General features: G+C 43.9%; 1 protein-coding gene across 1 annotated transcript in view; it reads left to right on the top strand.

Annotated features, from left to right (window-relative positions):
* Positions 1-16,871, top strand: part of TMEM38B (transmembrane protein 38B) — a 30,039-nt gene extending 13,168 nt beyond the window's left edge. Inside the window, exons 3-6 of the mRNA XM_035141147.3 lie at positions 39-223; positions 1,859-1,946; positions 8,486-8,603; positions 14,405-16,871. Coding sequence (XP_034997038.1) covers positions 39-223; positions 1,859-1,946; positions 8,486-8,603; positions 14,405-14,620 — 607 coding nt within the window. The 3' untranslated portion in view covers positions 14,621-16,871. The remainder of the gene's footprint in view (positions 1-38; positions 224-1,858; positions 1,947-8,485; positions 8,604-14,404) is intronic.
* Positions 16,872-23,331: the final 6,460 nt, after the last annotated feature.

The following is a 23,331-nucleotide window of genomic DNA, read 5'->3' on the forward strand; positions in this document are numbered from 1 at the left end:
GAAGTAGCTAAGGTTCGAACTTTTTCCCAATTTTTTAGGTATCTTGTATTTTATTGTCCGCGTGATCTAGCCTACCGCTGTTTCTGTTTTCTACCTATACGACTGCTGCTTGCAGGGATGAAGGAAGTGACTAGAACGTGGAAAATAACTGGCGGGATTGCACATGCACACCAGCACTACAAAAATGTCTGGTTAATCATGATAGTAGTTGGCTGGGCCAGAGGTAATGTATAAAAACAATATATATATATAAACCTTTCAAATTTTAAGGGGGAATATCAAGGACAGTGGTTGCTAATCTTTTGGGGGACTATGGGCTGCACTGACACATAGTGAACCCTCTGTAAAAAAAATATCAGTATGGCCATTTTTTTTAAAGGACACTCACAAAAATCATGGGCATTTTGGGTGACATTTTGGGGGCACAAAAATGGGTGTGTGCAGACTGTACATGGCTTGTGTGGATTAGGCACCACTGTTTTATGAAATGGTATTGCATCTGGGGCCACTCTTAGAAGAAAAACCAATTTAAATCCATTCTGTTAATGTGTTCTTACCCCTCCCTCCCTCTCACCCACCCACCCACCACTGCCACCCCCTTCTTGGCTGCTCCTTAGAGCCATGGAGCTCAGTCCTGCTCAAGTTTAGTTCCATCCTCCTGAGGAAAAGAGCTTGTGCCTAAGGTTTCAGCCTTCGTCACATGTTGCTGTTTATGTGGCCTCTGAATAAGATGTCCCTAGTTTAGCTTTCAGTTTTACTGGCAAATGCTGTTCTTGGATGGGAGCCGCTTATAGGTGCTCTCATTTTATTACTGAATTCCACCTCTGCCAGGTATAACACTAGCAGGGGCATTTATGTTTCTATGTCAGCTCCGACAGAGGTTTGTCTAAAGCTCAAATTATAAGGCAGCAATCCTTAGGTAGGAGATGGGGGGGTCAGCAGGTGGATGTGAGGGCAGGGGAGTGTTTTTATGCTTTTTTGTCCTGTTTAAAAAATGTAAATATTGGAAATGGTGGAAAGGGAATATACTACAGTAGCTCCAGTTTGGTTTAGTTACATATAACTAAACTGCTAGCGTTCATACCCTCTTGCATATGTGTCCTGCCAAAGGCTCTTTTGGTGAGAGCTGACAAGTGATGGGTGTTTCAAAAAGGGCATAAGAGTTGCAATCATGGTGTTTAAAAACAACACTGGTTTGTCCCTCTACCAGGTCCCAGTAGGCTAGTCAAATGTTGTTGTTTTTTAGACTAATAACTTTTGTGAGACTTTTATAGGCCTGGACTACTACTCCCATGAGTTTGATGTCTTTCTTCTGGAGTAGTCACAGGGAAGAGTGGAAGTCATTCTCTCTATGAGCCCTTACTGGGTGCATAATCTCTGTGTTGTTATTGCTTTGTAAGCAAGAAGAGATTTTGTGCTTAACTTCAGTAAGATATAGGATCCCCCCCTCTCTCTCTTGAAGCTTTTCTTTACTAAATGGACAGTCACAAATTCTAAGCTCCAATGTACCAGGCGATGTTGGCTGCTGCCTCCATCATCATCATCATCATCATCATCATCATCATCATCAAGCTTTGACAAAATTTAAGATCCTCATTGAATTAATTTCCCCACTGAAATATTAGGTGCTTGCTCTTAACAATAGGATGCTTTCAAATGAGTCTCAAATTGAGGATCCAATTTCAAAAACTGCAAAGTAGGTCATTCCATTCATGCCCATAACTTGAGGGCCATATCCTGCTCCTTTTAGAAAGGGACGTGAGCGGCTTTGCAATTGTCCTGACTGGAAGCAGAATTGAGTGTCGTCTGATCTTCGGAAGCAATTTTATGCATGTAATAATTTCTTATTGAATTGTAGGAGCTGGGAGCGGCCTAATATCTAACTTTGAGCAGCTAGTGAGAGGTGTGTGGAAGCCAGAAACTAATGAACTGCTGAAGATGTCTTAGTAAGTCAATGAAAAGCACATAACAATTGGCACAGTCCTGGGAATGTTCTTTCTTTGTATTGAAAGTAGCACTGTATGAGTAGCTCTTCAGTAACATGACTCTTCTATAATAAATTAGTGTGCTTCAAACTTTCTGCCTGAGGGGAGAACTGTCCATTCCAGTTTGCTGCTGAGGAACCCCAAAATATCTGCTATGAAACTGTAATACATTGTAGTGCTTTCTACAAAACCTATTAGTTTTGTTCTATATGAATTGGGTAAGGTAAAGGTAAAGGGACCCCTGACCATTAGGTCTAGTCGTGACTGACTCGGGGGTTGCGCGCTCATCTCGCATTATTGGCCGAGGGAGCCGGCGTATAGCTTCCAGGTCATGTGGCCAGCATGACAAAGCCGCTTCTGGCAAACCAGAGCAGCACATGGAAACGCCGTTTACCTTCCCGCTGTAGCAGTTCCTATTTATCTACTTGCATTTTGACGTGCTTTCGAACTGCTAGGTTGGCAGGAGCTGGGACCAAGCAACGGGAGCTCACCCGGTCACAGGGATTCGAACCGCCGACCTTCTGATCAGCAAGCCCTAGGCTCAGCGGTTTAACCACAGCGCCACCTGGGTCCCTATAAATTGGGTAGGACTGGTCAAATACAGAGTGCTAGAGTGCTCTGTATTCTTGTGGTTTATCACATGGAAAAGTGAGCAAAGCAGGGCACATATAACCACATAAAGATGATGAAGAGTCTATGGCTGCAAGCCACAGTTCCTCAGTACTATTGACTTCATAAGGTAAAGGTAAAGGGACCACTGACCGTTAAGTCCAGTTGCGGACCACTCTGGGGTTGCGGCGCTCATCTCGCTTTACTGGCCGAGGGAGCCGGGGTTTGTCCGCAGACAGCCTCCGGTTCATGTGGCCAGCATGACTAAGCCGCTTCTGGCGAAACCAGAGCAGTGCACAGAAACGCCGTTTACCTTCCTGTCAGAGCAGAACCTATTGATCTACTTGCACTTTGACGTGCTTTCATAACTGCTAGGTTGGCAGGAACAGGGACTGAACAACGGGAGCTCACCCGACATGGGGATTCAAACCGCCAACCTTCTGATCGGCAAGCCCTAGGCTCTGTGGTTTAGACCACAGCACCACCCGCACCCCAGCTTCATATGATCTTAAATTACCTGTCTGCACTATTGCCCACAGGGAAGGGGAGCTGAGTAACAAGGCAGCAGAGAGCTTCATTGAAGAGGCCTCTCGGGCCTCTCAAGTAAAGACGCTAGCAGCGACTTCCCCTGGGGATCACCGTGGCTGTTGACTTGTCCTGTGATCTGCTGCGTTTTATGCCCCATGCCTCTTAGCATTTAAAATGAAGCTGCCCAAAGCGCTCATTCAGAGGTTGGACGTATACTGACGACACCCAGCTGGGTCATATGATCAGAGAATTGTAGAGCTGGAAGGGGCCAAGAGGGTTATTTTGTCCAGTCCCCTGCAATGCAGGAATTTTTTTTGCCCCACCCATGACCCTAAGATTAAGAATCTCATGCTGTACCGACTGGGCTATCCCAGACTTCTTCCCCCTTCTTCCATTCCCAGCGAGGTGATGAAACCCTTGAACGGTTGCCTGGAAGAGGTGATGGGTCGCATGCAGGCTAATAAATAGAAGCTCCCCCTATCCCCCACCCCGTCCCCCCTGTTTATGGTTTCGTATCTTGCTTAGTAAACTGAGATTGACAGCTCAGTCCTATACATCCCTACTCGGGGCATGAAGTCAATATAACTTATTCGTAGGCGAGAAAGTATAGAATTGCAGCCTTAAGCCATAATTTCTGAATTCAGATGTACCTGGAAAACCAGGGTAGAAACAAACCAAGACTGAAACACTGAAGCTGCCATGTTGAGTGCAGGATGGGGGCAACAGCATGGGTCTAACACTCATTCTGTGCTTTGAAAACCAAGATAGATGAAGCAAATATAGCTGCATCGGGAACTGGTCCTTTCAGTAACAGACTGTAAGAGTATAGTACAGGGTTTCCCAAGCTTAGCTGTTTTTGGACTACAACTCCCATAGGAGCCTGGGGCATAGCTCCAGTTGCAATCGAAATAATTCAACTCCCATTGCAAATCAGGTTTATTATCAAACTTTACAGACATCCAGCTGTTTGCAATGAGGGGTGGTTGAATAATAGTGAGACTGGAGAAGTGAGCATGAGTTGCAATTTCAGCTGAATTGGGGGAGCCACTCTAAGCATCCGTTTGTGTTCAGCTATTTCAATTGCTTTTGTTTGATTTGCTCGTTGCAAACAGCTGAAAGTCTGTAATTTTTTATTATAAACCTGATTTGCAACGGGGGGGGGGGGGTTGAATCATTTTGATTGCAACTGTAAATCCTTTTCCTGTCCCACCTACCACAGCTGTCAAGTTTTCCCTTTTCTCGCGAGGAAGCCTATTGAGTTCCCTTAAAAAAAGGGAGAACTTGACAGCTATGCCACCTACAGATGCAAGGGATTACCGGGTGTGTGGGAGTAGGGCAGGCAAACTAACCTCAATAGCAGGAATAACCTTGTGTGATTTGTTAGGTAAGGGAAATACCCGTGTTTCTCCGAAAATAAGACACTGTCTTATATTTATTTTTCCAAAAAAAAAACCCCCAAAACCCACTATGGCTTATTTTCAGGGGATGTCTTATTTTTTTCCTCCTGCCGTGGCTGGCACTGCTGCTGCGCCTATCACTATGTCTTATTTTCGGGGTATGGCTTATATTCCTTGAATGCTTAAAAATCCTGCTGTGGCTTATTTTATGACTACATCTTAAAATAGGGGAAACAGGGTAGTATCAGTCACTCACCTGGTTGAAAAATAAAAGTTAAAACTCTGCTCTTAAGGACTAAACTCTGCCGAGGGCTAAACCTGTTTACCACCCCAATCCTGACACTGAATTGTCTACATCACAGGTGGGGATCCTGTGGCCCCTGTTGGACTTTAGTCTCCCACCAGTGTCACGCAGCATGGCTAGTGATCAGGGACGATGGGAGTCGTAGCCGTCCACCGCCCGAATTTGTGCCTTCCTTATCCCTAGCCTTGCGCAGGAGGGAAATCTTGCCAGGGGTCCTTGAAATGTGTGCCACCAGCCCCGCCTCTTGCAGAATGCATCCCCAAAGCAACCCTGCCAGTCACAGTGACGGGCACTTCACCAGCGCCTGACAAAACGTCAGCTTCAAAGCAGTAACTGAAATTAATCGGGAACGAAAAGTTCAGGTTTTGTGGGGATGCGAGAGCCTGCTCCGAAGGCGAGCCGCATTAGTATGCTGTTCAGAGCGTGCCTCTGGCGCATGGGGGGGATACTGCTTGAGTTACAGCTTTCAGCTCAGGTTTGCAGAAGCTAAATTGGGAATGTTAAATCACTCCCAATTTAACTTCTGCCATGGGAAGTACAAAAAGAGCTGGAGCAGGCTGTCAGGCCCCAGCCGCTCCTCCGGAGGGGGAAACGAGCTCATGGTGGGCATTTTAAAGTGCCCTTGCCCTTCCTCTCTGACTTCCTGGCAGGGTTTCCTTTGCGGAAGTGATTATTTTGAAAAGACGGCTGCCACTGCTAGTGTGATAAAACCAGCAGGAGTACCAAAGCACTTAGGCACCCTGCTTCCAGCCACTATCCTAGGTAATAAAGAATGACAGGAGAGAAACACAGCAACACAAGCAGAGCTGTTGCCAAAAGTCGGCGTTGTCTTTTCTCCCTCTTGACTCCCCCGCTTAGCTTTGTGTTGTGTGTGTTTGTGGTATGAGCTGTCTTTTGTTGTTGTTGGGCGTGTGTAGGTGACCTAAATCCTTCAGCTGTGAAGAGAAATACAATTTTTGTCAGTTTAACGTGCCACAGGTGTATTTTTTCCTTTCTTAAAGCTATATGCTGGTCGATGCAAGGCAGAGCATTGCATGTTTTCAGAAGAGGAAACTTGAAGCTCATGAAAGGAGAAATGTTTCACAGGAGCTCCTTTTGCGACAATATCACTGAGTTGAGAACTTCAGGATTTTAAAAAGGGCTATACTGTACATAGATTAATAGTTTTCTATTACTGCACGATGCAGTTTAGTTTTGGGTTATACATCGCTCCTAAGGAGAATTTAGGAACTAAGGGGCGCGGGTGGTGCTGTGGTCTAAACTACTGAGCCTAGGGCTTGCCGATCAGAAGGTCGGCAGTTTGAATCCCCACGACAGGGTGAGCTCCCATTGCTCGTTCCCAGCTCCTGCCAACCTAGCAGTTTGAAAGCACGTCAAAGTGCAAGTAGGTAAATAGGTACCGCTCTGGCGGGAAGGTAAATGGCGTTTCCGTGTGCTGCTCTGGTTTTGTCAGAAGCAGCTTAGTCATGCTGGCCACATGACCCGGAAAAACTGTCTGCGGACAAATGTCGGCTCCCTCCCAGTAAAGCAAGATGAGCGTCGCAACCCCAGAGTCATTTGCGACTGGACTAAACTGTCAGGGGTCTTCAGAGACACCTTCCAGCTAGGCAAAGCACTTGAGGGCAGGGAGGACAGGCAGTGCAGGGCTTGTCCTGGGAAGAAGAGGCCAGGGAGACACTAGAAAGGGCTAGATAAGATGGGTCGGGGGAATTCTGCCCCCCCCCCCGGCATGAGGTCCGTCCGTCCCCCGCTCTAAGCCAGAGTTTTGGGGATTTTCGAAGTGTCTTTAACAAGGGGCCTGCTTCATAGGGTGCTGGCAGAGATCTCCCAGGTGAACCAAGGGGAAGACAAATGCATGTTAAACAATTAGCCCCTTTTATGTTCTGCAGAGGTCTTTTACAATCTCCAGCCATCAATTCACTGGTTGACTTGGGCAAGCTTTTATTCCGTAAGTTTGCAACACTGCCATGCTACTTTACAGAGATGGTGTCAGGATTAGCGGGGCGAATGTTTGTGAAATGTTTTGAGCAAAGCCCTGTTATAAAATGTCAAGTGGAAGTAGTGGTAAAGATTCGAGAAAGACAGTGCATCGCGGTAGAAAACGGGGGAATTCTCATTTCTGTTGTATAAAACCCAGACCTATTTCTTACCAAGACTAGCAAACAGTTCCCAACGTGTTGTTGCAGTGCTTTCAACCCGATTATAGATTTCTCGGCTGGTTAATCATTTGCCCTTTTTCTGCTCAACAAGTTTCATTGAGCTGTGTTACGTGTTGAATAAACCTGTGGGTGGAATCCAACATTGTGCTATCTGCTTATAAAGACCTTTGAATTCTGAGTCTTGGGATTCTTATCAAGTGCCTCCTCCCATATGAGGCTTAAGAGCTGTTTTCAAGCCCTGTTTTCAAATTCTCACATGCTTTCAAGCCAGGCTTTCATAAGAAGCAGAAGCTGCCTTTCTGTTACCGCTCCAGAGGTTTGGATCACCTGCTTGCAGTCTATTCTAGAAATCAGGAAGCTTAGTTGGGTCAGAATCTAATGTACACTTCCAGAGTTAATGATAAATACACGATTGCTGGTAAATAAGCCACCATAGCCATTAGAGGGCCATGATAATTTGTGTTCCGGGCTTTTTAGACTCTTCTACCCATGTACTAAGGACCCAGGTGGCGCTGTGGGTCAAACCACTGAGCCTAGGGCTTGCTGATCAGAAGGTCGGCGGTTCGAATCCCTGCGACGGGGTGAGCTCCCGTTGCTTGGTCCCAGCTCCTGCCAACCTAGCAGTTCGAAATCACGTCAAAATGCAAGTAGATAAATAGGGACCGCTACAGCGGGAAGGTAAACGGCATTTTCGTGCGCTGCTCTGGTTCGCCAGAAGTGGCTTTGTCATGCTGGCCACATGACCTGGAAGCTATACGCCGGCTCCCTCTGCCAATAATGCGAGACGAGCGCCGCAACCCTAGAGTCGGTCACAACTGGACCTAATGGTCAGGGGTCCCTTTACCTTTACCCATGTACTATCTGAAACCAAAAAGGCACATTGGTTGCCCGATGTGAAATTATTTTCAGCTCTCCTATCCCACTAAGAGAACTAGGTTTTGTTGTCTTTTGGGGAGTTTGCCTTTATTTTTCTGCTGCTTGCTATTTCAGTTTTTCTTTAATTGTTATGTTATGTTTTATTTTACATACATTACTTGATGAGAGGGATAGAAATCACACCAGTAATGTATATATATTACCTAAACAGGTGATTATAAAAAAAAATTACTGAGTTAAAAAGTTAAAACAACAACTTAATAAAGGGAGTCTACCACATGTTCTGAGAAGGGGTGGTCATATTTAACATTTCCCTTTTGTTCCTCATTCACCAAAGCCAAAAGAGCCTTGGAGGTTGAACACCTGTGTCCCTAACTTCCAGCCAGTCAATTGACGTGGCTCTTTGCCTGCCAGCTACATAGCTAAAGCTTCCTCTGTTTCATTTACTGATTAGAAGTTTTGCAGCCCTATTATAGAACCCAAATGCCTCTGGGATGGTGATGGTGGGAATCTTGACAAATTAACGAAAACTAACAGCAATGTTGAGAGATTTACGAACTCTTCTTTGAGGGTGGAGAGGGGAATTGAGAAATAATGCCTGACGTGTTTTGTGTCTTTCCCCCCCAGCCCTGTGAAAATAAGCTTGATAGGGGCCGTACTCTTCACAATGCAGCACATCTCTTTTCTTCCAGTAGCAAAGCCCAACCTCATGCTGTATTACACCGCCTTCTTGGTAACCACAAAGGTAAGAATTTTGGGGCTTCTTGGTGCTTGATGTTGTGCTGACATGAGTAACTACAGGCACTCTAAATAAACTTGTGAATGCTTTTGTACTGATGGTTCCAGTAATGCATCTAATGCTTCATATATTAGATTTAATTGCTTTAATTAACATAAAATGCGGCACTGTGGAAGGATTGCAGCAGGGCACCTTGCAGTAGGAGGGAGAGGGTGGGGAGGCAGTAAATCAGGGAGGCATGCAATGTGGTCAGGTCCTTGCAGACGGTGCTTGCATTGTGGTCTGTGTGGGGTAGCCACGCCCATGTTTGCCTTGGCCACACCCTTTCATGGTTGACCAAGAGAAAATGTGTCCCTTGGGCTGTAGAAGGATAACCGCCTCCTCCCGTTTAAAGCATTTGGGGGAAAAATCAGTGGTGAAAATTTTGGATGGTGGCGGTAACTAATTTAGTCGTACTTTGGTTGTCGAATGCTCTTGGAGCTCGTACATTTTGGCTCCCAAACAATCGAAAACCGGAAGTGAGTGTTCCAGTTTTCGAATGATTTTCAGAAGCCAAGCATCCGGCTCAGCTTCCGTGGCTTCTGATTGGCTGCAAGCTGCTCCTGCAGCGAATCGGAAGCTGCGACTTGGTTTTTGAACAGTTCCGGAAGTTGAACGGACTCCCGGAATGCATTCTGTTCGAGAACCAAGGTACGACTATAATTTGCATATGTCCTCTAGAAAGGCTAAACGAACAGAAGGGAGCCCTCTAGGAATGTTTGGGGGAACTTCACTTCTGAAAAACCGATGAGATACTTAATTTCATGGACCAGTTCGCATGACTGCTGCTATCCTCTGCCAACCCTGGCTGTGATTTCTCATGCTGAGGACCACTGCAGTGTTCATATCCTGTCTAGGTGTGCTATTTACTAGCCATCTTAGGATTCCAGTGGCATGGTCTACTGAGGATTCACTTAAGCTCACGATATTTAGAAATACGCTAGTTTTTCCTATCAAAAGCTGCTCTTGGGGGTTACAGGACCCCCAGGTAGATTTTGGAAGCACGCAGGAGCAGCTTGCAGCCAATCAGCTTGGATGCAGCAGAGCACACTGTCTGCACCAAGGAGGAGACAGGGGATCTCCCTGAGGAGGAGGTCAGTTCCCCAACACAGCAGCCAGATGTATGGAGGAACGTGACTCATAGAAGTAGAAGGCCCAGGGATCGCTCTGAGTGCTTAGAATTAAACAACCGTTTTGAAGTGCTCATGGAAGACGAGGAACAGACTCCACCTGAGGATCTCTCCCTCATCACAGTTGATGAGGAATATGAAGACGAGCAACCAAGTCAGTCCTCTGGAAATATGCAGGTAACCTTGGAAGGGACAGCACATAGAAGAATCCCAACCAAGCCTCTGAAGAGGCGTGTAGTGGTGATTGGGGATTCCCTACTGAGGGGTACAGAAGCAGTGATCTGTGGGCCTGACAAGATGTCTCGAGAGGTGTGCTGTCTACCTGGGGCCAAGATCAAAGATGTAACAGAACGGCTGCAAGGAATAATAAAACCCACCGACAAATACCCCTTCCTTTTGGTGCATGTGGGAACCAATGACACTGCAAGCCATAGCTTACAGAAGATCAAAAATGATTATGAGGCTCTGGGCAGGAAGTTGAAGCAATTAGATGCACAAATTGTCATCTCTTCTGTCCTCCCAGTTGAACGACATGGCCCAGGGAGAGAGGGAAAAATAGGGGAAGTGAACAACTGGCTTCGCAAATGGTGCAAACAGGAACGGTTTGGATTCCTAGATCACGGTCTGCAGTTTCTTGATGATGGACTTCTGGCAAGTGATGGACTGCACCTCACAAAAGTTGGGAGGAATGTTTTTGCCACAAAACTCAAAAACCTCATCAGGAGGGCTTTAAACTGACTTATGTGGGGGAGGGAGACAGTGGTCCTGAAGGTAGGAGTCTATCAAATGCTGAAGATGATCATCCAAATGTCAAGGACCAAATGGAGCAAGCAGCATGCAGACCTAGTGGTGGGACGAAAATATCCTTAAATAAGAGACATGGGGGAATGATCAACGGTCTTCAATGTCTGTATACTAATGCACAGAGCATGGGAAATAAACAAGATGAACTTGAGCTCTTGGTACAGCAAACTAAATATGACATAATAGGCATCACTGAAACCTGGTGGGATGAGTCTCATGACTGGAATGTAGTAATAGAGGGATACAATCTATTTAAGAGAAATAGACCAAACAGGAAAGGAGGAGGAGTAGCTTTATATGTTAGGGATATGTATACCTGTGAAGAGATCCAGGATTTAAAACTTCAAAGCCAAATTGAGAGTATCTGGGTCAAAATTAAGGGAGAGAAAAACAACAGTGATCTCATTGTGGGAGTTTACTATAGATCCCCAAGCCAAACTGAGGACACAGATGATGCCTTCCTGGAACAGATGGCCAAGCATTCCAAAGGAAGTGAGATAGTAGTAATGGGGGATTTCAACTATCCTGATATTTGTTGGATGTCAAACTCAGCCAAGAGCATAAGGTCGAACAGATTCCTCACTGGCCTTGCAGACAACTTCATTGTCCAGAAAGTGGGAGAAGCAACAAGAGGATCAGCCATTTTAGATCTGGTCCTAACCAATAGTGATGACTTGGTTAGTGGGGTAGAAGTGGCAGGATCATTAGGTGGGAGTGACCATGCTCTTCTGGAGTTTATTATCCAGCGGAAAGGAGCAACCAAGCATACTAAGGTCCAAATTCTAGACTTTAAGAAAGCCGACTTCAGAAAACTTAGGGAAACGCTGGGTGAAATCCCATGGACAGTAATACTAAAAGGGAAGGGAGTTCATGATGGTTGGGAGTTTGTTAAAAGGGAGATATTAAAAGCACAACTTCAGGCAATACCAATGAGACGGAAACATGGAAGGTGCCTAAAGAAGCCAGGCTGGCTATCTAAAGAACTTTTGACTGAGTTAAGATTTAAAAGGGATATGTACAAAAAATGGAAAAGGGGGGAAATCTCCAGAGAGGAATTCAAACATATAGCCAGCACGTGTAGAGACAAAGTCAGAAAAGCTAAAGCACAGAATGAACTCAGGCTCGCCAGAGAGGTTAAAAGCAACAAAAAGGGCTTTTATGGGTATGTCCGTAGCAAAAGGAAAAACAAGGAAACAGTGGGGTCACTCAGAGGAGAAGATGGTGAAATGCAAACAGGGGACAGAGAAAGGGCAGAACTCCTCAATGCCTTCTTTGCCTCAGTCTTCTCCAAGAAAGAAAACAACGCCCGACCTGAAGAATATGGAGCAGATGATTCAGCAGGGGAAACACAGCCCAGAATAAGTAAGGAGGTAGTACAAGAATACTTGGCTAGTTTAGATGTATTCAAGTCTCCAGGGCCAGATGAACTACATCCAAGAGTATTAAAAGAACTGGCAGAGGTGATTTCAGAACCACTGGCAATAATCTTTGAAAATTCCTGGAGAACAGGCGAAGTTCCAGCAGACTGGAGGAGGGCAAATGTTGTCCCTATTTTCAAAAAGGGGAAAAGAGAGGACCCAAACAATTACCGCCCAGTCAGCCTGACATCAATACCAGGAAAGATTCTAGAGCAGATCATTAAGCAAACAGTCTGTGAGCACCTAGAAAGAAACTCTGTGATCACTAAAAGTCAGCATGGGTTCCTGAAAAATAAGTCATGTCAGACTAATCTGATCTCATTTTTTGACAGAATTACAAGCCTGGTAGATGAAGGGAACGCTGTGGATGTAGCCTATCTTGATTTCAGCAAGGCCTTTGACAAGGTGCCCCATGATATTCTTGTAAAGAAGCTGGTAAAATGTGGGCTAGACAATGCTACCATTCAGTGGATTTGTAGCTGGATTACTGACCGAACCCAAAGGGTGCTCATCAATGGCTCCTCCTCATCCTGGAGAGTAGTGACTAGTGGGGTGCCACAGGGTTCTGTCTTGGGCCCAGTCTTGTTCAACATCTTTATCAATGACTTGGATGATGGGCTTGAGGGAATCCTGAGCAAGTTTGCAGATGACACCAAGTTGGGAGGGGTGGCTAACACCCCAGAGGACAGGATCACACTTCAGAATGACCTTAACAGATTAGACAACTGGGCCAAAGCAAACAAGATGAATTTTAACAAGGAGAAATGTAAAGTGCTACACTTGGGCAAAAAAAATGAAAGGCACAGATACAGGATGGGAGACACCTGGCTTGAGAGCAGTACATGTGAAAAGGATCTAGGAGTTTTGGTTGACCACAAACTTGACATGAGTCAGCAGTGTGATGCAGCAGCTAAAAAAGCCAATGCAATTCTGGGCTGCATCAATAGGAGTATAGCATCTAGATCAAGGGAAGTAATAGTACCACTGTATTCTGCTCTGGTCAGACCTCACCTGGAGTATTGTGTCCAGTTCTGGGCACCACAGTTCAAGAAGGATACTGATAAGCTGGAACGTGTCCAGAAGAGGGCAACCAAAATGGTCAAAGGCCTGGAAACGATGCCTTATGAGGAACGGCTTAGGGAGCTGGGTATGTTTAGCCTGGAGAAGAGAAGGTTAAGGGGTGATATGATAACCATGTTCAAATATATAAAAGGATGTCATATAAAGGAGGGAGAAAGGTTGTTTTCTGCTGCTCCAGAGAAGCGGACACGGAGCAACGGATTCAAACTACAAGAAAGAAAATTCCACCTAAACATTAGGAAGAACTTCCTGACAGTAAGAGCTGTTCGGCAGTGGAATTTGCTGCCAAGGAGTGTGGTGGAGTCTCCTTCTTTGGAGGTCTTTAAGCAGAGGCTTGACAGCCATCTGTCAGGAATGCTTTGATGGTGTTTCCTGCTTGGCAGGGGGTTGGACTGGATGGCCCTTGTGGTCTCTTCCAACTCTATGATTCTATGATTCTATGATTCTATGATTCTAGGATGCTGGAAGAGGGAGAAGAGAACCTGAAAGTTGTACCACACAAGCAGGTAGGCATCCCTAGATGTCACCCTGGGGTTGCATTATTTATATTCTGCATTTGTTTGTTTGTTTTTAACTAATGCAAACTACCTTGAGCCTGCCAGGTAAAGCAACAATTTTAAACGTGCAAATGGTCACATTAATTGTTCTGTGTATAGAAAATATCTACCTAATTTTAGTTCCATAGAATCATAGAATTGTAGAGTTGGAAGTGACCCCAAGGGGCATCTAGACCAGCCCCCTGCAATTCAGGAATATGCAGGTGGCCCATATGGGGATTCAACCCGTGACCTTATGTCTGTGAAATCAGTAGGAACTTTGCCTTCGCTTCAGCCATGTCAAAATTGCATGCTAGGGGTGTGTGTGTGTGTGTGTGTACACACACACACACTAGTGATTTCTCTATTGATATGAATTGAATTATTAATGTCAGTTTTAAAAAGTATAACTGCAATTTTAATAAGTAGTGTTTGTTTGCTTGTATGATCTAAGGAGAAATATGTATTGTGTTTTATATTCTTCCCTTAACGTGGGTCCTGGTTTGTACCTAAAAATGGGGGAAAAATGTGGAATTAGATGAATTCTTATGTATGGGTTGTTGCTTATGACATTGTGATATAACGTGTATAAGTGCAAGGAATAGCACATCAGATAGCCCATAATCATTCCTTCTAATTGTGAGCTTGGGTGATTACATGATTATCTGTTTGGAAGCAAAACAGGACCACCCAAACTAAGTGAGTGGTTTCTACCTGGGTATTCCCTAGGTATGCAGAAGTACACACACCTGTAAATCTTGTTGGAGAGCTGATGTCCCTTGCTCTGCTTCTTGTTTCAGGTAATCATGATGCTGACGGATAATGCTTTCACTCCCTTGGCTCCGTTTGAGAAGGTGCTGGTTGGCCTCCTCTTTGGTCTGCACCCGCCTTGCCCTGACCCTTGTAACAGCGAGGCCAAAGTCCCTTACAATGGCGCCTCCTCAGACTACGACCGCACGACAGCTGGAGAGACGAGCGACAGTGTTAAGAGAAGACATGCCAAGAAAGCAGAATAAAAAGCTTAGAATGTGATGTGGGGTGGCCAAACGTGGCTTCTTTGTACATGCCCATAAAAACAAGCCATGTTTTTCTTTTTCCTAATAATGTGAAAGGACAATTGTGTATAAGGAAATTCACGTAGCAAATGGCTTCCAGAAGCATAGTGCAAAGTTTCCTGTGCAAACCCCCATTTCAGTGAAGCTCGCTCAGGCTATATTGCCCACGAACTTTCTGCACTACTGACAACTACTATTGCAACTGCCACGTGGCTCTATGTAGCCTCTAAAAATGTATTTTTTTTTGTAAGCTAGAATTCATACTTGGACAAGATGTATCATGTTGGGTTTCTTTCTATCTAATGTGACTTGATAAAAGAAGAGATTATATTGTGATTTTACTTGTATGAAGAATTTTTATTGTGCTCTTAAAATAGTTTTTCTACTTCAGAAAACAAAATACTAACTTTTAAAAAGCTTGATGAAATATTTTCTGGCACCAGTGAAATGTGATTGTCAGAACTGACTATTTATGTTGATTATAACTTATTCGGGAGATGATCCAGCAGACCTGAGCACCTTGAAATCTGATGGGTGAGCTTTAAGCATGAGCATTTAGGACTTGAAAGAGCTTAATTTTTTGGCAGAATTGTGTCCTGGTGTTTTCATTCTTTAATACCGGAGGTTACTCTCCCAATATTTTAATACATGATTTTAATCTAGTTGAGAAATGTGAACATATTTGTAAAAATGTAATATATTCAGTGACTGAAAGAAGCAGTAATTTCAGTGATCAAATTTAAACCAGTTTAATATTCTAACAATTTTATATATATATAACAGTGCTTGAGGGCCAAGTTTGTAAGATTTCACACTTGGCTTGAGTCACAAGCAATCTTGTAGCTTTTTTCACAAATTTTTCATACAGGGTTTTCAAATCTTTGTACGTTTACTCACTGGAACCACTTAGATATTAAATTATTTGTAAGCATGAGCTTCCTTCTTCCTTGCTGGGTTTATGAGACAAAGAAGCCCAAGTGTTGGGTTTCTTTTTGGATTTTACAAACAATTCCACTTAATCAGCCAGAGACTAAGTGTGGTAAGAACAGACCCCTCTTCAATACATACACACTTTTATTTATTGAAACAGATATTGCATACTAGACAGGTTTTCCCTATATAATTTGGTATCTCAGCCTATCTAATGCTAGCTAGCTGTAGACACAAACTTGCACATTGAACCACGTTTCAAATGTTTGCCTGGTACCAAAACACCTGTGTGATGTTGCCAATCACCTGGCAGGAAATACAAATAGAGAGGGGCCAATTTCTGCGAGGTCTCCATCCTTTTCCCCAAATCACTTGCTTGACCAGAATACATGGTTTATGGTCTGTGCGTGCCTTCATAGGTCAGAAGCTGTATTGCCCTGTTTTACAATTTAACCTTTGCCGGATGATAGCCAACTAGGGGCAAATCCACAATATACCTTTAAAGCATATTTAGTGCACATTTAAAACAACTTTCCCCAAAGGCTCATGGGAACTGTAGTTCCCCCCCAATAGAGCTACCGTTTCCAGCATCCTTAACAAACTACAGTTCCCAGGATTCTTTGGTGGAAGCTGTGTGCTTTAAATGTGTATTGGATGTGCTATAAAGTTATCATGTGGATCTGCCTCAAGTCATAGAGTAGGCCTACATAAATCAATGGACTTCAGTAGCGAAATATTTCATGACATAAACATACGATTTTACAAGTAACTTTACATTGAAAAATAAATTCAGGAAGGCTTTTTTTAAAGGTTTAATTCCCCTGCCCTTTAAAAACGTAGAGCTAAACTTCTCTCTTAAAGTGGTTTTGTTCTGGGACAGTGTAATTCATTGGCATATAAAGAAAAGGTACTGTTGTTTCAAGTACCCATCTACCATTATACTGAAATTCATTGGGGGGGGGGCAGCTGAAAAGTACTTGAGACAAACACCAGCAGGCAAGTGTGCTTCCAACCTTTTTGTGCCAGTAAAATCTCTGAAATGTTTTTGTATTACTGGGCTGAGCAAGTCTCTCTTTGCTACTAGATCTTGTGGTGCTGTTGACGACGACAACGACCTCACCGTAGTAATTTCACTGTAGTTCTTTTACACAAACAAATGTGAAAATGTATTTGAAATTACTGTTAAGATATTTACAGTTGTTAGCCAGAAAATGGTCTGCTTTGTATTTGGGTGCAGTGTGCATTTTAAATCTCTGCTATTAAAACAAAATGGAAAAGGAAACTGTTTGTCTCGGCGCCTTTAGCAGTGTGATGGGCAAATATTGAGCTGAGCAAATACGTTTTCTTGCTCCATGGGGCGTGTTCCTGTCATTAATGTACTTAAAATTGTTCTGCAATTTTGTCTTATAAATTGCCTTGCGACACAATTCTGCTAGTCTGGGCGATGAGGTTTGGGGTGGTCCAAGCCATGATGTTTGCCACCCTGGGAAGTTGAAATATAAATTGAATGAAGAATAACATAAATAGTGTGATTGAATCCATTCCGTTCTCTGATGAATGCATTCAACACTGAGTGAATGGTAGAAATGCCACTGCTACTGTTCTACACACAATTAAGCTTTTTTAAAAAAAGAAAAGAAAAGAAAAAGAAAATGGGTTTGGTTATGGGTCATAATAACATCTGTTTGAGGGGATTTATAAATATTGAGATTTTAAGCATAGCCCTCTCCTAGTCAAAAGCATTGGAGTAGTAGTCTGATAACAAAGGCCAAACAGACTCCAGGTACACAAAATATGTGTCGTATTATAAAACAATAAGTTTCATGTTACCTGGAGCCTGCAAGGCATCCATTGAGAATTCTGAGGAAAAAACAATCTTTGAACAATCTACCCAACAATACTATACTATGTATAGCCACTATGGATGTGGAATCCCTTTACACCAACACCCACGCAACAACAACAACAACAATAATAATAATAATAATTAATAATAATAATTTATTTATACCCCGCCCATCTGGCTGGGTTTCCCCAGCCACTCTGGGCGGCTTCCAACCGAATATTAAAACAAGCTATAAGGAACACCATTTCAGATAAAATCACAGTGGACTTTGCTACCAAACTGCCATTTTGTTCTCACCCACAACCACTTCAAATTTGGAGATGACCTGTTCCTCCAAATCAGTGGTACAGCTATGGGCTCCCGTATGGCCCCACAGTATGCCAACATCTTCATGGCAGATTTGGAACAACGCTTCCTAAACTACCCACTCAAACCTCTCTTGTACCTGCAGTACATTGACAATGCTTTTATTATCTGGACACATGGTCAAAATCCTCCAAGAGAAGGCAGCCGGACTGAGGAAGGCAGCTCAAGCCATTCATTTGTTGTCTGAAAAGGCCTTGCGTTCGACTTAAAGTCTGGCCGTTTTCGACAGCGTTGCCCCCTCGCCCTTGCAGTGCGTTCCTGCTTGGAGGCTATTGCATTTTTCCCCCTCCAGTGAATCACAGTTGGTACACGAGAGACCGTGTTCCTGGGAGTGAGAAGTGGTTGCTTTGATTGGTAGAGCCGATCTCATGGAGAGCTTTGAACATCAGGGCAGAACCTTTGAGCTTGCGCTCTTGTGTTCTGAGCTGAGCGGAAAAGAGAAGAATTCTGAGGGGTTACGTTCGTGCCGGCCTGTCACACTGAGCAGCCGATTCGCTGTGTTTTTGTACTTGAGCTGCATCAGGCTGTGTGGCTTCGCTCCTAGTAGCAGTATATTCTAAAGCTGACTTCTTCAGTTCTATCCGGTGATGGTGCAGGCACAACTTGGGAACTGAAGCTCGCATGGTCTGCCCTCCTAATGATCCCTTGCTCTTTTTAGACCACCTGCCAGCGTTCCACTGCTCTGAAGGCGTTTTCAGCGAGCGACGTGGAGGGTGCTTTTTATAGTTTTCCTGCTGAACGTTAACAGGATACAGAAAGCAGGAAAGAGCCATGTTAAAAGATGGAAGTGTGCAGTCCGAGATCAGCCTGCCTTACTCTTTTCATTGACATGTAGGCCCAAACCCTGCCCTGAGGACAGACCCTGAAAAGTGTCCCTATTTTCCAAGTCCTGGATTTACTCTCAGGTCACCCAAGAAAGTCTCACAATGAGAAGAATTCTAGGACCCGGCACCTGAGTTTCTCGCTCTGCTTTGTATGGGCAGGCCCAAGATGGATGGCTCTTCCTCTGGCTGACCACAGCTGTGTCCTGTTCATCTGCAACCTCCACACCCTGTTCTAGGTGAGCAGGTTTGTTGAGTTTCCCTGGGAGTCCAAAGAATGGGAAAACGTCAAATCCGGGTTTTGATGCTGCTTGCAAAAATGCCTGTACAGTGGTACCTCGGTTTATTATGAACATTTGGTGCAATCTTTGGCCTCTCCAATCAGGGGTAGGAAAGATTCTACTTGGAAACCCCAGAGAGCTGCTGACAGTAAACAATACAGTGGTACCTCGGTTTAAGTACACAATTGGTTCCGGAAGTCTGTACTTAACCTGAAGTGTACTTCACCTGAAGTGAACTTTCCCATTGAAAGTAATGGAAAGTGGATTAATCCGTTCCAGACAGGTCCGCGGAGTACTTAAACTGAAAATACTCAAACTGAGGCGTACTTAAACCGAGGTATGACTGTAGTTTAAGAAGAGTCATAGCTAAAGCAGAGATATTATCAAAACTAAATGAAACGAAAGCACCAGATCTTAGAAACACTGTGCACAACAAAGGGAAACATCTGACTTACATATATGTACATAACTTGAAATTGACCCTTTTGTTTGAACACTTCTACAGCTGCTGCATGACTAGAAATGCTACCAGTTGTTCAATTGGATAACATATCCTCCCTCTGCTTCACCTCATGTATCCCGTGGCTTAGCACTAAGTGGATGAGCAGGCAGGAGATTCTCTCCTGGCATCAGCAGAAAGCAGCAGGTGCAAGCCTTGGGCTCACACACTCTCCTGCTCCCCTGAAGCAGAGAGGAAGCCTTCAGTAGTGTTTAGCTTCGCTTTCCATAAAACCAGGCTTGCCGCTATGCAGGAACCAGAGATTGTTCCCTGGTCATTTCCGAAAGCCGTCTTCAAACCATGACACAGGAAGCTAGCCTAGGGTCACCACACCAATTGGAGAATTCCGGTTATGCCCAGGAGGCGGGGGCTAACATGGCTGCCTGGGGGGATTTTTAATTTAATAATTACAGTGGTGCCTCAACTTACGAATTTAATCCGTTCCGAAGGCACCTTTGTAGGTAAAAAAAATTGTAAGTTGAAAAGCGCCATTGGAAACGCGATTTCCCATAGGTATGCATTGGAAACGGAAAAATTCGTAAGCCGAAGCAACACCATCTAAAAATTCGTAAGTTGAAAAAAAACCCTATCTAAAACCGCTCCCGAATGCCGCAAACCCAGAAGTGACTGTTTGCAAACTATTTTTGGAAGCTGAACTTCCGACGGGGCTTCCGATTGGCTGCAGGAGCTTCCTGCAGCCAATTGGAAGCCGCACTTTGGTTTTCAAACGTTTTGGAAGTCAAACGGACTTCTGAAATGGATTCCGTTTGACTTCCAAGGTACAACTGTACAGAGAAAAGGAGAGCAAGAGGCGACACATTGGAATTTTGTAAAATTGCACATAGCGTGGAGAGAGCAGATAAAGTATTTCTCCCTCGTAACGCTGGAACTTGTGGGCATCCAATGAAGATGAATGGTGAAAGATTCGCCCAGTGCATAGTCAGACTATGGACTTTTCTTCATTGACTTGTATGGCTTTGCAGGACAAATTAATGGAGGGCAAGGCTACGCATGGCCAAGCTCTGCCTCCACAATCAGAGGCAGCATGCTTCAGAGTACAGTGGTGCCTTGCTTAACGAATGCCCTGCTTAACGAAATTTCCGCTTAACGAAAGGATTTTTCGAGCGGAGGTTGCCTCGCTAGACGAATTCGTTTTATGAAAAATTCGTCTAGTGAATCGCGGTTTCCCATAGGAATGCATTGAAATTCAATTAATGCGTTCCTATGGGCAAAAAAAAAAAAAATCAAAATTTTTTCAATGCATTCCTATGGGATTCGCTAGACGAATTTTTCGTTATAAGAAAAGACCCGTGGAACGAATTAAATTCGTCTAGCGAGGCACCACTGTACCAGTTGCCACGAGAGGGGAGAGGGCTCTTGTGCTCATGTGCTCATGTGCTGCTTGCAGGTTTCCCATGGTCATCTGGTTGGCCACCGTGAGAAAAGGATGCCGGACTTAGATGGGTTATTCTCATGTCTTCTCATGTCCTTCAACCGGGTCCATGTCCTTCTCTCTCAGCAGCGGGGAATGGGTGAGCTCAAAGAGGACAATGGCTGCTTCCTGCTCAGGCCCCCAGTACTACACCATGGATTCGTGTTATTGGCAAACATATCCTTTAGCAACGATGGGAACTAGATTGGCATATCTGTATAAAGCAGGAGCATCAGTAACAGTCTTCTGTCCTGTACTGCCTTGTGATGCATAATTGTGGACCAGGTGTCTGGGATGTTAGGGGAGGGGTTATTCCTCTGGTGGGGGACACGCCGTGCTCCTTCTGGGGTAGTTTGTCCACCGCTGGTCCCCACACTCCACTCAGCTCTCCCCTGTGGCTTCTAGCATGCAACAGGGGCCACACCCCAGCTAAACGAAGTGAAGGTAGCCGATGGGTCTCAAACCCTCAGCGAGTTAGGGACTTCCCCTGCATGCGAAGACAGTCTCTGGCAGATTGGGAAGACGAGACCAATAGTGGGTCCCAGAGGCACGGGGTGGCCTCTTCGGGGGTGGAACGAGGGCATGGAACAGCCCCCTTGTGCTAAAATTGCTTCAATAGGGATGGGGTTTAAACTTGGGTGGGTGCTGTTTTATTGGGGGAGTGGGGTTGCTTTAAATTGTTTTTAAATGTAATTCATGGAGGAATGGGAAAGGTATAAGATATACGTTCAAAAATATAGTAAAGGAAGGTTCGCTTCTATGCTAGGGTTTGAGTGACTTGGGAGTGAGAAGGATTTGAATAATAGAATTAAGGATACTAACTGATGTAGGAATGTATTAGATAATTAGGTAAAGAAGTATAGAATAATTAGAGTACATTCATGGGTAAAATAATTAACAGGAAGTCCAAATTGTGGTAGTTTATATATGACTATGGAATACAATTTCGTTAATTTCTTTTCTTTTTCTTTTTGGTTGGGTCTGTTTCGTATTTATATTGTTAATATATGTGTGCGAAAAGACAAAGACCAAAAATGAGGGATATAATATTGTTTATACTGTAAAAACGTTTATTTTTGTAACATAAGAACAGACTGTAGTTTATATTCTGCAGTACATAGAACTTTCGTATTGAATTGTTTATACATTGTTATGTTATGTATACATTGTTTACAACTTTATACATGTTGTGCATAACCTGTTATGTTATGCATTCTTATGTTTATTAGTCTACTTTGCAATATAAAATCTTTAATAAAAAATAAATTATAAAAAATTAAATAAATAGTTTTTAAATGTTGTATGTTAATTTGGATTTTAGGATTTTATTTTGACATCATATGCCCTTAAAAAGTTTGTTGGGGAGGCGAGGTTCTTGGGTTTTTTTTATTATTATTATGTATTTTGTGTTTTTATATTGTGTTTTTATGTTGTAACCACACTGAGAGTGGCAGGTATAGGGCAGTGTACCACCACCATTAACAACAACAACAAAGGGTTGGGGTGTTGTTTAGTCTTTTGTTGGGGGGGGGTGTATTTTTTATTAGTGTGCCTACATTATTATTAGTTACAGGTAGGTAGCCGTGTTGGTCTGATGCAGTCAAAACAAAATTAAAAAATCCTTCCAGTAGCACCTTAGAGACCAACTAAGTTTGTCATAGGTATGAGCTTTCGTGTGCATGCACACTTCTTCAGATACCTGAAGAATATTCAGATATTCACCCAAATAATTATCGCCCAGTCAGCCTGACATCAATACCAGGAAAGATTCTAGAGCAGATCATTAAGCAAACAGTCTGTGAGCACCTAGAAAGAAACTCTGTGATCACTAAAAGTCAGCATGGGTTTCTGAAAAATAAGTCATGTCAGACTGATCTGATCTCATTTTTTGACAGAATTACAAGCCTGGTAGATGAAGGGAACACTGTGGATGTAGCCTATCTTGATTTCAGCAAGGCCTTTGACAAGGTGCCCCATGATATTCTAGTAAAGAAGCTGGTAAAATGTGGGCTAGACAATGCTACCATTCAGTGGATTTGTAACTGGCTTACTGACCGAACCCAAAGGGTGCTCATCAATGGCTCCTCTTTATCCTGGAGAGTAGTGACTAGTGGGGTGCCACAGGGTTCTGTCTTGGGCCCAGTCTTATTCAACATCTTTATCAATGACTTGGATGATGGGCTTGAGGGCATCCTGAGCAAGTTTGCAGACGACACCAAATTGGGAGGGGTGGCTAATACCCCAGAGGACAGGATCACACTTCAAAATGACCTTAACAGATTAGACAACTGGGCCAAAGCAAACAAGATGAATTTTAACAAGGAGAAATGTAAGGTACTACACTTGGGCAAAAAAATGAAAGGCACAAATACAGGATGGGTGACACCTGGCTTGAGAGCAGTACATGTGAAAAGGATCTAGGAGTCTTGGTAGACCACAAACTTGACATGAGTCAGCAGTGTGATGCAGCAGCTAAAAAAGCCAATGCAATTCTGGG

The sequence above is a fragment of the Zootoca vivipara genome, chromosome 15 (assembly GCF_965207765.1).
Source record: "Zootoca vivipara chromosome 15, rZooViv2.hap1.1, whole genome shotgun sequence".
NCBI classification, from domain to species: domain Eukaryota; kingdom Metazoa; phylum Chordata; class Lepidosauria; order Squamata; family Lacertidae; genus Zootoca; species Zootoca vivipara.